General features: G+C 38.9%; 1 protein-coding gene across 2 annotated transcripts in view; it reads right to left on the bottom strand.

Moving 5' to 3' along the window:
- Positions 1-2886: 2886 nt before the first annotated feature.
- The window catches only part of LOC145783304 (baculoviral IAP repeat-containing protein 7-B-like), a 30362-nt gene continuing 18731 nt past the window's right edge, over positions 2887-14517 (bottom strand). The window contains exons 4-9 of one of the 2 annotated variants that reach the window (XM_082595147.1): positions 11682-12200; positions 9546-9645; positions 5747-5893; positions 4697-4873; positions 3185-3250; positions 2887-3145 (exon numbers count right to left, since the gene is read on the bottom strand). In XM_082595147.1, the coding sequence (XP_082451273.1) occupies positions 2914-3145; positions 3185-3250; positions 4697-4873; positions 5747-5893; positions 9546-9645; positions 11682-12200 (1241 nt within the window). In that variant the 3' untranslated portion in view covers positions 2887-2913. Of the gene's footprint in view, positions 3251-4696; positions 4874-5746; positions 5894-9545; positions 9646-11681; positions 12201-14517 lie in introns of both variants that reach the window. The other variant, XM_082595146.1, reaches the window with a different exon arrangement.

Raw genomic sequence — 14517 nt, 5'->3', positions numbered from 1 at the left:
TCAGATATTCAGTTAGGCCTACACTACAAAAGCTAACACTTAGGCCTAAACATTACAACTGCAAGCAATTTGTACAAAAAGCTGGATAAGTTTGCCTCCTGCGTATAGCCTAGAAGCTTAACGAACTAAATATTGCATCCGCACCTGAATGTTCATTGGCGAAGTAACGTTATATCAACGCTGTAAAAAGGGCAAAGGCATGACTATGAAAGCTAGTAGGCCAAAGTACATGGCGAGGAGACATCGAAAAACAGCAACAATCTTTTCGGCATTATGACGCTGTGCTGTGTACCGTGACGAGAGACCATTCTGACTAGTTAGTCTAGCCGCTCTAGCGAATGTACGCATTGACGTCACTGGGAAAGCAAGTCTAACCATAACACATCTGATTGGCTAAGCAGCTGGTGACGTTTTGCAAAACGAGTGATGATTGGATAAAACGAAGGCGTTTTTTGACATTTTTAAACCTGGAGAAAGCAACTTTGATAGTTGCTTCCCTGAAGCCTCAGTGGTTGTTTCTGACACGAGCATTTGCGTTAATTGGCATTTATAGGCAAGACATGCGGTTTGGTGAGGACTTAGACTACTCACAAGCGTTACGAGTAATTCTAGTCACGAATACAGTAATTTTCAAGTTAAAATAGACGTGATAAAAATAAAAAGAAGTTAAACCTAGAATTCAGTCATTATATTTTGCATAGTTTTCGCTCAGGTAAGCACTGCTTTCCTTGCTTTCCCTCACCGATCGTCACTGCAGTAGGCCTATTTTTACACGCCAGTGACGTAACCAAGGGCAATCGCCACCCCTCCACAATTTCACATATGTTTTTATAGTTACAACGTTGTAATGCTTTTTGTGCTACATGTAGAATGACGTTTTCCCTCCAACAGTTGTTTTTGTTAACACGTAGGGGCGACGAGGCGTAGCCAGCAAAAAACTTCGGGGGAGCAAATAAGTAGCCCATTTTAGCACAAGTCAGTGAGCCCGATAGCGAGTTGGCGAAATCGAAGGCACCAGAAGGGGGCCACCCCCCAGAAAATTTCCGTCAATAGTAGCCTAAAACTCTGTCGAATTATGCTGTAACAGAGGGGGAAATGTTAATTCAAAATATTTCGGAAAGGAAATTGCCCCCCTGGTTACATACTCTATTGTAGTTTTTACTGAGGATCCTAAATATTTAGATTTTGTTTCGCAAAACTAAAATTTTCGTGACACAAAAAAAGTTCGTTTCAAACAGTTCCATCTTGGCTACCACCTATTTTGAAACCACAAAGTTACAAAATCTATATCCAAAATGCCTTTATCATTAAAATTTCAAAAGATGTGTCCATCCTGTTAGCTCAGTTGTTAGGCGCTCGACTCAAGATTAAGCGGCGCTGATTCGGCTCTCGAGGTATGCGCTTGAGCAACGCACTTCAGGACTGCTCTCCATTCAGCGGGATTGGAAAACTTTACTCCGTCAATTTCGGTCACCGGCCTGCGTCAGTGTCTCAAAGCTTCTACAGAGTCTACACACTACAAGCAGCCTATGCAAAGCTGCCAGGATTAAGCTCTCAAAGCTTTCCCAATCCGAGGATAAAGATTCAATAAATCAATCATTGTGAATTGCCCAATAGGCAGTCGAATGTTGTAAGAATGAAGTGAACGAACTATTAGGCTAAGTTTTTTTGAAGATCAACAGCTCACTTGGCTAAACTCTCTACTTTTTGAACGAGGAAACCGCAAAATCAAGCAGCGCTGGTTCGACTGTCGGTGTGTGCACTTAAGCAATGCATTTCAAGGACTGCTCCCCGTTCAGTAGCTGCTAGTGGATACAACAATTCACAAACAACAAATGAAGACTTTGCTTTTTCAATTCTGGTAGCCGGGCTTGGGTGGCTCAAAGTTTCCAAGAGTATATCCGAAACTGCCAAGATCAATCTACTAAAGAGGCTTTCTCAGTCAGAGCACAAAAGTTTCAACAATCAATTATATCCTATGAATGATTCTCAACCAAACTATACAGTATTTTCACGCATCGTTCCACTCAGGCCCGGATTTAGGGGGGGGAAGAGGGGGCAGGTGCCCAGGGCCCAGACTTTTGAAGGGCCACCCCTACGTAGAAAAAATGTGATTTTGTGTTATTTTGTCTTCCTTTCAGCTTTTTAAGTTTGTGCAAAATGCTGTGCAGTGCTGGATTGATGCTACTGTAGACGCAGAGGTGGTTTTTCGCGCCGTAGGCGCAACATTTTTTTTTGCCCTGGTTCCACTATGTGTTTTTTGTGCTGCAGTAGGTTATCTTGATGGAAACTTTCCTAAATCACAACAGGCGAGGATAACTTTTGTTTCACATTAGATTGCAAATGTACATTATTGATCACAATCTGTACATTACAAAGTCAAAGCTTTATTCAAAAACTTTATCTTCCGAAGTATTTCAAGCCACCCTCTTTTAGCAGAATAGTTCTCTGATTAAAATATGCAGCGTCAAATTAAGTGAAGCTCGTAAGCGAAGATTAAATGTTTTACGTTATAAGTGGGCCATAAAAAAATATTTTTCCAATACACCCAAAATTTAATTCAATCTAGCAAGAAATCGCATGGTGAATGAATTAGTCTGTATAACTTATAAACCAAGCGATAAATTATAACTGTGCTACGAAAACTGCGCAGTGTCGTTAGGATTTTAATTGTGATTACAATAAACTTACTAAAAAACCTAGCTACAGGAATACAATATGTTAAACTTTCTTTACTAGAAAATTAATTTTAAAAGATTACTAGGCTATTAATGTAGTTATAATTTGCGGTGCAGTATAAAGTAACAGATGACCGTGAATGCAGAAATATTATAGAAATAGAAAGAAGTTTCTGTGAGATTAAAGAAACAAAATGAAATACCGATAAAAAGAATCAAAATTTTTATTATTAAATCAAGACAAATACGAGCAAATGCGTTCTCGAATGCTTGTTGCGCAAACGGGACAGGAATTCGCAACTCCGCCGCACTCTTCACAGCACACCAAATGACCACAAGGAAGAAAAACAACTTGAGCTAAACCATTTCCACACACTCTACATCTTCGATTCTCCTCTAGCCTCTGCATTTCTTGGACGCTAGATGTTGCAGAAGAACTTGATGTTGATGGAGAAGAGTGCACAGGAGGAAGAGGAGTATGCTCTTCCTCCTGTGCATCCTCAGGAAGAGACAAGATCGTGTCCACCATAGCTTCCAGATTACCAAATCCTTCATTGTTCAATTCGTATTGCCTGAACAAAAGTTGAGATTGTCATAACACACAAAAATGAGCCAGAGTTACCCCAGGCAAGCGAAGCCTGTTATTTTGATATTGATTCAGGATGTAGACATTGAATGAATGTGAAAAGTATACACTATTGTTGAGAACCAAACTAATTCAGTTATGACAAAAAAACTGGTTTCAGAAATCACTTGGTTTTAGATTAAACATGCTGTTATATTACAAATAGGAATTTCAGATTTATTGTAGCCTAATGTCCTTAAATAGCCTATACTGCAAAGGTTACTTTCCCTCAAGCTTCAGTGCTTACTGAACTGACGAATTCAAGCCAGGCGGTAGAAAGAAAAGATAAAATGACAACTTCGAGACAATGTAAGAGACTTTCAATACAGTACAGTGTAAGGTCTGCTGTATCCACAGCAGTTAGAACAACAGTAATAAAACGTTTTCATCGTTTTGTGTTGCTATTGTGAAAGTTTCCCAGACAGCAAATCAGTTGTTTTTTAGTTTTTACATTGATTCAATGTCCGCAGACGTTAACTTTTAACCTTTATACTTTGATTTAATTGATTTTGGGAATATTTATATTTAGACTGAAAAAGCTTCCCTGAGAACTTCATCCTGGTAAGTTCGCATACTTGTAAAGGCTTTGGACTATTGAAGGAGGGGTTCGGTCACCAAGATTGACAGAGGGAAGTTTCCGATTGTTGTTCCAGTGTTGTCTGTGAATTTAATCCCTAGTAGCTACTAAATGGAGAGCAGTCCTGGAAATACGTTGCTCAAGCCAAACGAGCACCCCCGTCGACTGAAATCAAGACACCCATTCGTGCCAGCCGCTCAACTTATTATCAACGAAGCTGATGTACAAGACATCTCTGCGGCTGCTTGGGCGGACCATAAATGGAGTTCTGAATGGAAGTCAACCGCCAACAGACTCTATTCGTTCATCCCCAACGCCGACACGCCCTATCGGTCTAACACTACCAAGACAGACATGGGTGCGCCTTAACCGTCTCCGTACGGGCGTCGGGCTTTTCCGCTCAACCATGCACCAATGGGGAATGGCCTCTTCCTCCTCCTGTGAATGTGGTGCCGAGGAACAGACCGCAGACCACATCATCAATGACTGCTCCATCTTCAAGCCACCTAACAGAGTGGAAGGTCTGCATGTCATGGATGATGAAACCAAAGACTGGCTGCTCTCTAGTAGCCTTCCAGTGTAGTCCGGGAACATCGTGAATCTGGGGTGGTAAAAGGATAGACCCTCGGCCCCAGACACTCACACGACGACGACGACGTTGCTCAAGCGCATACTCCGAGAGTTGAACCAACGTCGCTTGATTTTGCCCTTTCTTTCATTTGTTAGTCGGGTGCTCCAACTGAGCTATCTGGGCGGACGCTAAAAATGTCAAAGAATGGTTATGAACAACCAACAAAGATATTGATCAATCTTCACCTCTTCAGCGCAGCTTTAATTTCTTTCTCCGCAAATCCCATTTGACGAGCGCCAAACACTATAGCCGATGACGTGATTTCCTCTTCAATTTTTTGATTTCTTATTCGACTTTCTTCTCTTGGACTCACGATTTCTCGCACTCTACTACTACCAGGGGTCGCAGCAATGGCAGGAGACCTATTGCGCGATGATAACAATTAAATGGTGTGTAAGAATACGGGAGTTACAATAACCAAACAAGACTCTGAATGTAAAACTAAATTTCCAATTTCCCATTCTAACTTAAAAACAAGGGTTTGCGATGCTTTATTTTAACAAAATGTGTCAAGTTATAGCATAGGCTAGTTGCTTTAGATAGGGGGTGCAGGGTGACGATCGCACCCCCGCTAGCATTGGAAATTTAGGCAAAAATGTCCAGTCATTTGGGAAAATTAAAAAAAAAAAGTAAATTACTGTGTTTTTAAAAATATATTTGAAAGACAAACTTTGGGTAAATTTTGTTCGCACTCCCAAAATTTTTTACTCTTCTTCGGCTATAGGTTGTAGTGACATCACTTCGAATGTATCAAGGCGGTTTTCAGAAAACCTTCAAAATTCACGATCATACAAAATTTTCGACTACAAGCTTTCTGGAATCTAAACTTTTACAATAGGCAGGTAACGAACCGTTCTTATGTGAATTGACAAATATATTTCACATCGCATATAAATATATGGGTCATTATCTTATTTGAGCCTATGTTTACAAGCATGACTAATATTGTCTAATTTGTCTTGACATATAAAAGTTACTAAAATCACTGATTTTAACATACATGTTTGTCACCCGCTAAAATATGTGCAGCCTACATAAAATAAACTAACAAGCCAAAAGCTTTCGAACGTTTTGTACACATTGTTGTGTCCTCATTAGGAATAGCAAATTAAAAATAACATAAAAGCGTTGACGTAACCAAGTTGTACATGTCTGTCTGTAGTACAACAAAGTGATCTCTTCACCAAAACTCTACAAACATTAAATTTTCAAAATGATATTTATAAGTAGCTTACTGGAATCCAGAAGGGGTATGATGTTGCGATGGAAGAGAAGATGATGTAACTGGAGGAGCTTGGACGACAGATCTTCTTAAATTCGGGAACCGAACAAGAATTTCGTGGACAAAGTCTGGGCCTCTCTGCTGAAGAATAAATTCACACCTGCGGAAATGGAGATCATCTTTATTATCAAACATTTAGCAGTCGAAGATCTGTGGATGTGAATAACTATGACGTTTATGCTGAGCGGAAGGGACGTGCTGTGTCCTAACAATGATAATTTTATAGATTATTAATGATTATTAATTATGTAAAAGACTCTCAACGTTCTTCCTAACCCGAAAGTGTCATATTTTATTGCAAAATAGCAATGATAATTTATTTTACCAAATACATTTTAAAATGGCGCCTATAAAATCTCTGTTGGCAATTTTTATCCAATTCTCTCCTTTTTAACATTATATTCAGTCAAGGGTTAAATACTTTGAACATGGTTTTATTTTATTACTCCAATAAAACAATAGGGTGTGATAAAATCATTTTACATCTTTGACTAGACGTCAGATGTCACAGTAGGGAAATGGCTTTCTGATGACACCGTCTCTATTCTGATGACATCATAATTATGTTCTGATGACACATATGTTCTAATGACACTGTCTCTATTCTGACGACATCATATGTTCTGATGACACTGTCTCTATTCTGACGACATCATAATGTTCTGATGACACTGTCTCTATTCTGACGACATCATATGTTTATTAACTGCGTGGCCGAGTCGTGAGCACACCTGCGTGACGTTCAAAAGGACGTCGGTTCGACACCGCTCCAAAGCCCGCACGGGCCGTTAACGCTAAAAAAAGCAATTCTTGTGATTTTCCATCATGCTTTGTGATACTAATCAATGTTTATTCAGTCACAATCATGTGATATATTGGAATCTTAATTGTTAACGTGGAAACCCTGTTCTAAACGAGACATGCGCAGAACATCGAATCGGCATTATGTTGAGAGACTCGTGTTGTGAGGACGTATTGTAAACCTGTGTATCCGTCTTGATCAATATATTACATGGCGTCGCCGGCAAAGTGACTAATTGCAGTTTAAAAGTCGAAACGTTCCCCCAGCGGCAACTTTGTTCACCTATAGTACGTCAGTTGATTAACTATGCCGACTAAACTTGATTGGTCCTTAAAGCAAGTTTTTGTGAAAGAAGAGTTAGAGTTGACAACACACACTGGAGACAAATTTATTAATTGGAAAAGGCAGTTCACAAATTTTATCAGAGAAGCAGGATTCTCGCAATCTGGCATTGCATGGGCTGCAAAGTGGGCTGCACTTGAAGCATGTGTCAGCACCAATTCTTTCCACAAAATTAATGCAATTAGACTCCAGCTACCTGTAGATAATAGAGAGGATTTGAATGCCATAAAGGAGTTCAAACAGCCACAATGCCTGACTGATCTTCAGTCATTTCAAGGCATGGCAAATCAATTGGCACCATTTAATAAAGACTTGGCAAAAGCATTGCAACCTCTACGTCCTTTGCTCAAAAAGTTAAATGAACCATTCAGCATGGATGAGTTTCAGGTTCAAGCATTCCTAGATGCAAAAAATCTTCTAACAAGTGAAAATGTGTTGGCCTATTACCGTCCAGGTGCACCATTGCAACTCTTTACTGATGCAAGTTTAAAAAATGGTCTGGGATTTTTTTTAAAACAATTACAACCTGACAACACATGGAAAACAATTCAAACCGGCTCAAGGACCCTTCTAGATGCTGAAACTCGTTATGCACCTATTGAGATTGAATTACAAGCAATCGTGTATGCCACAAAAAAATGCAGAAATTTTCTTGCCGGTTGTAAATTCAAAGTTTTTACTGATCATCGCCCTCTTGTTACTATCTGTAACAAACGTAGACTTGATGAAGTGGACAACTCAAGAATTTTAAGATGTCTGATCAAATTAATGGACTATAACTTCATAGTAGAGTACATTCCAGGATCTCATAACAAAGCTGCTGATGCATTTTCTAGGCATCCTGTTGACCCACCCGATGAGAGCGACAAAGCCGACCAACAATTACAGCTCTTCAGTGTAAATATTCTTCGAACAGCTAAAGGTGAAGATGCCAATTGTTCTTTCAGACTGGAACAAATACGGTCAGCAGCAGAAAATGACATTGAGTACCAGTTATTAAAGAGCCAAGTCTTACAAGGTTTCCCACAGCATAAACACATGTTACATGAAATGCTGCATGCTTACTGGAATGTTCGTGATGACCTAACCATCAGTGATGATGATTTCATCTTAAAAGGTACAAGACTGCTCATTCCCAAAACTTTACGGAAAAATGTTTTGTGTGAACTTCACGCTGGCCACCGTGGCATCGAAGGTTCAAAAGCAAGAGCAAGACTAGTCGTGTATTGGCCTAACATTGATAATGACATAGAAAACTCTTGCAGAAGTTGCAAGAAGTGTGAAAATGACCGTCCGAGCCAAGCAAAAGAGCCGATCAAACATCTTCCAACTCCATGTCACCCATTCGAATTTATTTCAACAGACTGGTTTGACCTCAATGGGGACAAATTTTTAGTAATTGTTGATTGGTACTCAGGACATTTTGATGTCAAAGGGCCAGTGGCTCATCCTGATGCGCCTTCCTGTATTGGTTATCTAAGAGAGTGGTTCATCAATACATCAGTCTGTGATTACTTGTGGAGTGACGGTGGACCTCCATTTGGGTCAGCCGAAATGAAAGACTTTCTCTTACGATGGGGAGTAAAGTGGTCACCCTCATCACCTAGATACCCCCAAGGGAACTCAATAGCCGAATCCGCTGTAAAGTGGGCCAAAAGTTTACTCCGGAAATGTTGGAAAGGAAAAGGCCAACCCTTGAAAACAAATGAAGATTGGATCAAAGGCTTACTACAATGGAAGAACACTCCCCATAAATCTACTGGCTTATCACCAGCCATGATGCTGTACAACCACCCCATACAAGATCTTATCCCATGTCACAAAAGTGCCCTCAAACGCAGCTGGCATGATGAAAAACTAAGAGTAGATCGTGAAGCTGCACAGCGTAAAGAAAAACTGGAACATTATTACAATAAAAGTGTCAAGAGCTTGAAGCCTCTAAAGGTTGGGGATCCGGTGTGCATACAGAACAACATAACTAAAAGATGGGACAGGTATGGCATTGTCCTTGAATGTTATTACAGAGCACGGAGGTATTTGATTAAACTAGAATCGGGCATGATCATTCGTCGCAACAGAATTCACCTTAGGAAGCGATTCTTTTCAAAAGAATGCACTAATAATCATCACTACACACACACGCCTGTTGTTGACAATGAGAGCACGACCCGGCATTTGTCTTCTTTTGAAACTATTGATGCCCAACCGTCACATATTCGGAGATCAACCAGGTTGTCGAGACCTCCAAGGAGACTCGCTGATTATATCATGACATAGTTATGCTTTAACATTAACTTTGTGTACAACCCTGTTGTATAGGCTTACAACTACTTGCAAGACAAACCGCATGTTAAATTTATTGTTTCATTTTTGTGTATTCATTCATTGAATTTCATTCTTGTTTTGTGTATGCTTCTGTATATGCTTTTTTGTATGCTAAATCGGGGGATGTGATATATTGGAATCTTAATTGTTAACGTGGAAACCCTGTTCTAAACGAGACATGCGCAGAACATCGAATCGGCATTATGTTGAGAGACTCGTGTTGTGAGGACGTATTGTAAACCTGTGTATCCGTCTTGATCAATATATTACAAATCACACTTACATTGGAAACCACTTTGCATGTTCTTCCCATGGATCGTCATCTCGGTCCCAGTTCTGCAATCCCCCGTGACAATACCAGCACTGAGTACGGTCTCTCTCGCCTGAGAAGCAAAGTAGTTAAGTCGGTCTGTATCTAAAAGAAATCTTTCATTCATTCACAAATTCGTGTTGTCGAACTCCCTGAGATAAGCTCCAGCGTCTGATCAACAATCAACTGAAACTACAGTTGAACGCATGTCCAGATTGGTAAAATGAGCCTCAAAAAGAGTCAGTTGCATCAAGACAATGAAACCATGCAACCAGAAAATAGCAAGGTGAAACTCCTTTGTTTTTGAGTATATAGCCTTTCGATGAATCCACGCTTGTGTGGGGAAAGTGTTACAATGAACTTGAATTTGTCAATTTAGTGTGATAGGTCTACTCTCTACTTTTTAAAACTCCTTTGTCTCGTTTCGCATAAATTTTCATGCAGAAAATTTTGTTTGTTGCATACCGAAACGCTTGCATAAACTAAAATTTCGTTCCATTTTGACCAAAAAAACTCAATTTAAGCAGCCCTATATACCTTTTCAACTTACTAGCAAATTTACTTTGCTAACAATTTATGAAGTCACTTGATTTTAAGCTCGTCAAAACCAGGGAGGTCAAAATAATATTTACTTACACCAAACAATTTTTTTTCACATCACAATGTGAAAACACAAAAAACAATTTTTCTGTAGGCTACTCGAAAATGAGCAAATCTTAAAATAGTAAGCGAGCGCCGTGGGTAGCGTTTCTTAACCGGTACGCCATGGAAGGTTGCCAAGTGCACCGCAGAAAAAAATACATAACCTATTGAAAAAAATCTGTATTATTTCGAACTATATCGTATTTGTATATTTTCTGTATTATTTCGGACTATATCGTATTTGTATATTTTCACATAAATTTCGTTCCATTTTGACCAAAAAAACTCAATTTAAGCAGCCCTATATACCTTTTCAACTTACTAGCAAATTTACTTTGCTAACAATTTATGAAGTCACTTGATTTTAAGCTCGTCAAAACCAGGGAGGTCAAAATAATATTTACTTACACCAAACAATTTTTTTTCACATCACAATGTGAAAACACAAAAAACAATTTTTCTGTAGGCTACTCGAAAATGAGCAAATCTTAAAATAGTAAGCGAGCGCCGTGGGTAGCGTTTCTTAACCGGTACGCCATGGAAGGTTGCCAAGTGCACCGCAGAAAAAAATACATAACCTATTGAAAAAAATCTGTATTATTTCGGACTATATCGTATTTGTATATTTTCTGTATTATTTCGGACTATATCGTATTTGTATATTTTCTGTATGACTGTATAATTTTTGTAGGTACGCGTTTAGTTTCTGTTTGCTTGGTAGTTCAGTTAATTAAATGGTGTGATATTTTGTTAAAGTCAGATCCTAATTGTTTTTCAACCAAAAGTTAAAATTATTGCAATATTAAAGGTTTTATTTTTATATACAATTTTTTCCTCTTTCGGTATATCTTATTGAGCAGAGCCTAGAGTATGTTACAGATTATACCCACTACGAAGCTTAATAAAAACTTATAAGCAATTCAAGAGAAATACTGGTAAAGTTAAAAAATCGCGCTTGCTTCGAGGTAAAAACAGGACAAGAAACACTGCCGTTAGACAAGATATCGTGTAAGAACAGATTATGTCACACAGAACAAGGTCACTTAAGAGTTGCTCGGAAACTAATTGTCTTTCTTGTAGCCTATCTGTAGAACTACTCTAGATAGCACAACGTGTGGAATGTGTCAACAGAAACACATCAGTATAAATACTATACAAGTGTTGTAATGATTGGCAGCAAACAACATCGTGGTGAAACTTTTAAGACCAGAATTGACTTCGGACATTTCAATGCAAAAATAATTACTTTTACTTGTTCTTGTAAACTACATAGTTTACTAAAAAATAAGTAGGCCTAAACAAAAAACAAAAAGTAGGAAAATTGTTTTTCTCACTGTGATTTGTTCTCAAACTGCTAATTCGCGTCAGACAAACTGAACAAATGATAAGCTAATGGAAACCAAGTCTGATATAAACTTCTTTTTGCCTCATAAATAAAACAATCCATAAACACTTTTCTTAACTCACCCAAGAAGTACATTCCTGCTGCTGCAATGTCTTGTGGAGTTGCTCTGATCCGATGCTGTGGCCAAACACCTAAGTTCCTGAGGAAAGTTTGCAATCTTGCATCATATGATCGCATCTCAGGAGTGACTGGATGCGAGCAGGGAAAAAGAGCTAATAGGTCGGAACGAAAAGATGCCGCATTTCTTCTTTCTGATGAAGAAGTGGAATTTGAATTTCTGTTCCTTGAGAAAGATGGTGCTGTAACAATGGAAGATAATTGTCTTGGTTGGTGTTGATTTCTACTCTCTGAAGTGAGTAATGTGGCTCTGACACTAGATGGCGTAGTTGAGCGGGTTGGCCGATGCTGAGCTGAACCTGAAATGTTCGTGGAAGATCTTTGCATCAAAACTTGACCAGCGGAGAGTTGCTGCGGACTTGATTCTACCAAACGCCTTGGGGGATGCACCAGAGCAACACATTCATGAGATCTTTCTTGACTGCGGGCAGGTGCAGCATAGCGTGAAGCGCGACTCCCGGGACCTGCAGAATCGATACAAGTTACAAATAAAACTGCAGTGGTCCTGTTTTTCACTAATTTACGATCTTCAAGTATTTAAGAAGTTCTTTAAAGTTTGCAAACCGCGTAGTTGGAAGTTGCATTTACGCAGAAATGCAACATGGCTGAGTAAAATGAACACAAATCTGTTTCTCGGCAGTCGATTGTAGAAAGATTAAACAGCGATAGACGCGTGTTTCGCCCAAGAAACCAGGCTCATCAGTGTCGCACCACTAATTCATGCCAAAAAGTTCTGTTAAATGTTTATATTTTATAGTCTATATCTATCTATAGCCTATACTATCTATCTATATACGATGGTATCACTGCATTGGATTTTGGATGATTGAAATGAAATTGAAAATGCGCATCTGAAGGATTTGGAAGAACAGCAGACCAACAAACAAAATCTGTGTTTTTGCATCGATTCAACGTCTGCTTAATTTAAATGCAAAAATGACATTTCGCTCGCCTGAGAGACGACAAAAGCTTCAATAAAGTATTTTTACCATCCGCAAAGTTAATGCTTTCGCTTTGTGCTGATGCTGATCACGAGATTCAATTGCGAAAACAAACAACAACAAATAACTAACCGCCTGTTTTGCGGAGTAATAATATGGCGAAATGTGTTATTTCTGAACCCAATAAATTTCATTTTGTTTACATTTCCAGCTAGTGAAACTCAATTACATCATCTGGCAACGATAAAACGATGTAAAAAGAGTATTTGTTTTGACATGTTTGAGCAAATCAAATAAGTTTTAATGCTATTCGCAATTCTGCAACACTGTTGCAAGAAAATTTTATTTGATTGAAAAATGGTGTTTGCATCTTGCCGCTGTGGTGTTTTTGTTGATTGCAATATTTTGCTTCTGCCTCGGGCGTGTATCGCTTCTGCCTTTTTTAAAACTATCCATGGTGTTATTCCAATCAGCAAATTACTGTAGCCCTTTTCTGCGATGATTAAACTTCTAAGCCGTTGAATCAACGTAAAAAAGGACGGTGTTAATTGCCTCTGCTGCGATGCTTGGTGGAAGAAATAATCTGAAGTGTGAAATTTCGCGTTCAACCGAACGCGATTGCAAAGTGGTCATTTAGAATTTTAGATAGCAAGTCTTTTTGATGAGGTCATATTAAATTTGCTTCACTTTCTAGAAGCAACACCTAATCTACAATGTGAAGAGAGAGTTCTTCCTGGCTGTCAGCACAAGGCAACCCTCCCACTTGTGCTGATAGCAGGGAAGAACGCTCCCTTCTTCACAATGTCCTCTCTTGGCGCTTGCTGGTTTTGTTGGCTATTTTCTGTCTACGACGATAAGAGTCAAACTGACTGGTAAAAGCGGCGGTCGAATACCCCTGTACCATGAATTAGTGGTGCGATACTGACGAGTCCAACATCATGGACGAAACCCGGTGTCTATCGCTGTCAATTCTTGCTACAATCGGCTGCCGAGAAACCTAATCTACAACTTTACCAGAAGTTGCTCCGTTGGCACTTGACGTTATTCCAAAGAAAATAAAAATGAAAATCAATCAAATGTTGCCATTTGTAACAACATAGCCTACTGTAGTTCATAGTTGTAGTCAGTATCCGCCTTGCTAGAGTTGTATAAACATTAATAAAAAGAAACTTCCCTGCGACGTGGTTGGCCAGCAAAGGTTACAACAAGTGTCGAAAGTGAAATAAAAGAAGTTATAAAAGAACACAAGTTGAATGTGGGAAAGCATTGATTACACCAACGGAAAACAATGTTCTGAGCAGGATTGCAAGGTCTACCAGTCCTGCTCATAGCGCAAAGTAGCACTTAGGATTTAAAACCTTATTTGCTTTGTTTGTACAGTATTTGAAAGGTGACTATCCCTCCTCTTCGAGAATGATGGTCTTCGCAAAAAAACACTAACGATGAGTTCTTGAATGGTTAATGAGTCCAATGATAATATTTTTTTATATTTGAGTATACCGTACAATTATTGAATACATATTCACTACTTGGCTGCACAAACCAATTAATATGATACCGTTGTAAAAAAACAAAATTAATAATATTCGGTTATTATTATAGCTTAAGAAGAAAAAAAAGAAAACATCAATATGAGTGTGTCAAATGGAAATTCTACAGTACCCTACATATTCTGTGCAACTTGTAAGTTTTCCAACTGATGCAACTTTACAGCTTTTTGTTTAGAAACATTCTTCCAAATAAACGGAGATTTTTGCCCCAATCTGCAACTTCTTTGGTAACAGGAGAGCAAACTGCCATACCCCTGGCTCGCACGTTTAGGACGCTGAATCAAATTAAT

The sequence above is a fragment of the Aplidium turbinatum genome, chromosome 14 (genome assembly GCF_918807975.1).
Source record: "Aplidium turbinatum chromosome 14, kaAplTurb1.1, whole genome shotgun sequence".
NCBI classification, from domain to species: Eukaryota; Metazoa; Chordata; class Ascidiacea; order Aplousobranchia; family Polyclinidae; genus Aplidium; species Aplidium turbinatum.
This window is presented reverse-complemented; position numbering and strand designations above follow the sequence as displayed.